This window comes from Vollenhovia emeryi, unplaced genomic scaffold (genome assembly GCF_000949405.1).
Source record: "Vollenhovia emeryi isolate VEMERY1.0 unplaced genomic scaffold, V.emery_V1.0 DF939755.1, whole genome shotgun sequence".
NCBI classification, from domain to species: Eukaryota; Metazoa; Arthropoda; class Insecta; order Hymenoptera; family Formicidae; genus Vollenhovia; species Vollenhovia emeryi.
In genome coordinates this window covers 6,040-9,888 of record NW_011966611.1, presented here as the reverse complement: position 1 = coordinate 9,888, position 3,849 = coordinate 6,040, and the positions used below count along the sequence as shown (strand labels likewise).

The 3,849-nt window shown below is 35.8% G+C and overlaps 1 protein-coding gene and 1 non-coding gene across 2 annotated transcripts in view; both read left to right on the top strand.

Annotated features, from left to right (window-relative positions):
* Nucleotides 1-167: 167 nt before the first annotated feature.
* On the top strand, nt 168-239 carry Trnal-cag. Its single transcript has one exon. It is a non-coding gene; the product is annotated as a tRNA-Leu (tRNA).
* A 1,227-nt stretch (nt 240-1,466) lies between these two features.
* The window catches only part of LOC105556830, a 4,720-nt gene continuing 2,337 nt past the window's right edge, over nt 1,467-3,849 (top strand). The window contains exons 1-5 of the mRNA XM_012003943.1: nt 1,467-1,722; nt 2,721-2,798; nt 3,111-3,344; nt 3,472-3,612; nt 3,750-3,847. Of these exons, the coding sequence (XP_011859333.1) occupies nt 1,467-1,722; nt 2,721-2,798; nt 3,111-3,344; nt 3,472-3,612; nt 3,750-3,847 (807 nt within the window). The remainder of the gene's footprint in view (nt 1,723-2,720; nt 2,799-3,110; nt 3,345-3,471; nt 3,613-3,749; nt 3,848-3,849) is intronic.

Genomic DNA, 3,849 nt, shown 5'->3' with positions numbered 1-3,849 from the left:
GATGAAAAGATACAGAATCTGTAGCCACATTATGTACATGGCTACGTTTGACAACATTGCGACTTGCGGTCGTACTGACTATTGAGTATATTATTACTGTACAGACTCTTTTATACCCTCCTGCCTTACACTTCCTACCCCTTTTCTTTCCACAGCTGCATTCGACTAGCAGAGTGGCGCAATTGAAGCGCGCTGGGCCCAGACCTCAGAGGTCCGTGGATCGAAACCACGCTCTGCTATTTTTTTTTCTTCACGTTACCTGTACATACACAGATGTTACTCTAACTTGTTTTCGTTTTTTTCCGCGATTCACTTTTTTTTGTTTTATTCATTTTGTATGATGATAATAGGGATTGGAGTCTCATGTCAGCGCGATAGTGGAGAGGGGGGTCTCATCACCGCGCGCCGCTGGTAACCGAGGACGCAGCAGCGTGCAACTTATATACTCGCTTCTTTACCATGGTCATCGAGTGTACGCGATAGCCGCATGCGTTTGACGTCAGACTGTCGACCGCGCGAGCCGGGTTCGAGCCCCGGCGAGCCGTCGTTTTTTTTCCGCGATTAAACAATTTTTCTTCTTTTATGGAGGTATTGGGGTGGGGGGGGGAAACATGCGGCTCGCGCGTACATGACTGCCTTTGTTACCTTGTTACGTGATGGCTAACGCGTCGGTGGTAACGAGGGACGCCGCGTGGCGGCGTGGGGGAGCACGGGTATGCTGTCGGGGCGAAGGAAGGGCATTACCCCCAACTCCGCGCGGACCTTTTGTGGAGGAGGGTTTGGACCCCACCTCCACATGGGCCTGTGTGGAGGGGGCCTTGCCCCCACCCCATGTGGAAAGGGGAGGGGCCCACCCTCCCCCCACCCTGGAAAGGGTGTGGAAAGGGGAGGGGCCACCCTCCCCCCACCCTGGAAAGGGTGTGGAAAGGGGAGGGGCCACCCTCCCCCCACCCTGGAACGGGTGGGGGTTTCCCCCACCACCCCGTCAGCACACCCCCTCCCCCGCGCCCCGCGCGGCGGACCCGAGGTAGTAGTAACCTAGCCTATCTACTCGCGTGTTTGTGATCAAACCGGATTTAATATACAACGTTGATACTTTTTGCCTTTGACACTCTCATTTTAAGCCTTTCCTGGATCAACCTGTTTTCTATTCATGACAACATAATATCAAATCCTGACATCTGTGTCTACCGATATCTGCAAAATATCATGCATCCCCCTTTATATTATTCTAATATTAAATATTAAGTATTTTTCAAGTTTTAATATCATTTTGTATAGTTTTTATAAGTGACGAATGTCAGAAAATTTTTAATATTTTTATTCATTACATTCATAACAAACATGTCTTAAATTGCATTACTTGAAGTAAATTAAACTATTGTTTTCAATTTTTATAGGCTGTGCTGCGTAAATGGCGAAAACTGCGTCTTTCAAATCTTCCAAAAACTGTACTTTCGATGACAATGGCATTGCCTTTATTACCACCAGATATGTTTCAAGAAGCTTTATTTATTATACAAGCTGAAGTTGATTTACTTTCTCGGGAATATCCAGATATTTTACAATTCACGTCTTATTTACGGCTTACCTGGTCAAATATGGCATCAAAAATTAGTACTTATGATTGCCCTGTACGTACTAATAACATAGTGGAAAGTTTTCATAATGTTGCGGTACAGAAACTAAGCACAAGAAATACTAATATTTGGACGTTTCTAGGTAATGTTTATATCAATATATTTATAATAATAAACATTCATTATAATTATATAAATTATTTTTAGTTTCATGTTGTGTTAATAACAATTATTTAGTTAATGTTCCTTCGTATAATAATTTCAATAATTAATTTCTTTTCTAGAAAAATTATCAAAGTTAATTACCGATCAAGAACTAGATATTCGACGGTTAAAAAATGGTGTTAAACCTCGACGATGCCGCACACGGACAAATAGAGAACGTGACATCAAAATTATTAATGCTCAAAGAGACCTAGTTAATAAAAGGTTACTTTAAATTTTCTAATTTTTAAGCTCCGAGTCGAACGATTATGTTAATATATAATAATAAAGCTTTTATTATGTTAAGGTTGCCACTTAAGGAATTCTTGCTGATGTTTACTAGGAATAATACTGAAATCTTTCAGTTAGAACAAATGGCATCATTCGAAGGTAAATATACTACACTCAGATGCAAAAAAAAGCAGTACACAAAAATTTGGGAGAAATTTACCAAATTTCAAGTGATCATAACTTGGTAAATAATAAAGATAAAAATAAATATGTATAAAATGGAAAATGAAGCTCCGAATGTCCTCTTTAAGAATATTTGAATGGCAATTATGCTCGGCCATTTTTTTCAAAATAGCGAATGATAAAGTTATCATTCGCTATTTTGAAAAAAATGGCCGAGCATAATTGCAAATATTCTTAAAGAGGACATTTGGAGCTTCATTTTCCATTTTATATTTATTTTTATCTTCATTATTTACCAAGTTATGATCACTTGAAAAATTTGGTAAAGTTCTCCCAAATTTTTAGTGTACCGCTTTTTTTGCATCCGAGTGTATATCTATTATATATGAATCATACTTACGAGAAATTTGTATTATAATCTTATTATAATTTTCACATTAAATTTAAATATAAATTAGAATTATAATATACAATAACAATAACAAATTCCAAAAATATGCAATGACTGTTTCTTCTCTTCAGATGCTGAATCAAGTGATATTGTACAAGCTGCCGACATAGAGTTATTCACAGATAGTTTGGATGAAAGATTTCAGACAGGTTATTGTTTTCTTATCTTTGCATCTATCAATTTACTTATTAAGTATATTAATTCTATATGATTTCGAATTTTTATCTCTTTAGTTATTCCTAATTAAGAATTTTCAGTTTGTTAACTCTATTAATTTTACGATAATAATGAAATAAAAAATCTTATACACAAATAGCAAAATTTTGAAATGTTTCAAATTATATTATGATTTTAGAGTAAAAAATTTAAAATATTAAAATAAACTATTACTTTAAAAAATTAGCTCAAATATTGTAATTTTATACATGTTTTCATAAATCATTTCATTTATTACATTTCAGGAAAGCAAAATAATGTTAGACGTAGAAGATCCCGACATGTACACACAAATTCATCTACACGAAAAGACGAAGAACATGTATCCAGAACAGAGGTAGAACATACATCTAGAAGAGAAGAACATGAATTCAGAACAGAGGAAGAACATGTATCCGGAATAGAGGAAGAACATATGTCTAGAAGAGGAGAACCTGTATCCAGAACAGAGGAAGAACATGTATTCAGAAGAAATGCAGGTAATAAAAATTACAAATATTTAAAGTTTTTCAGACGTTCCCATTATGATGCATACACCTCTTTACTTCGTCTTTATTAAATATTTAAACAAAAAGTTAAATATATAAAAATAATCTTTACTTTCAGACCAAGATAGAAAAAATTTTGATACACAGAGGACAGAAGTTACACGTGAAATGGTACAGACAATACAAGTGACGCAACATGAGGAATTACAGACAAATAGTAATACTTCTGTTTCGGATATTGAACTCACAAATACGCAAGGTAATATTACAACATCACTTGTTTCAAGATACTCGTATAAAATCAAGTTAAAATCTCATATAGAGCTCTAGATTTATTTCATCTATAGATTAGAAGACTATATTCTTACTCACCTTTAACTCTTTTATATTTCATAGACGACGCATCATTATTTGAGGTTCCGGAAGACGATTACGGATATTTGTCAACAAACTCAAACGAGAACAATGCCTCGATAGAAGATCATCCATTTCATGC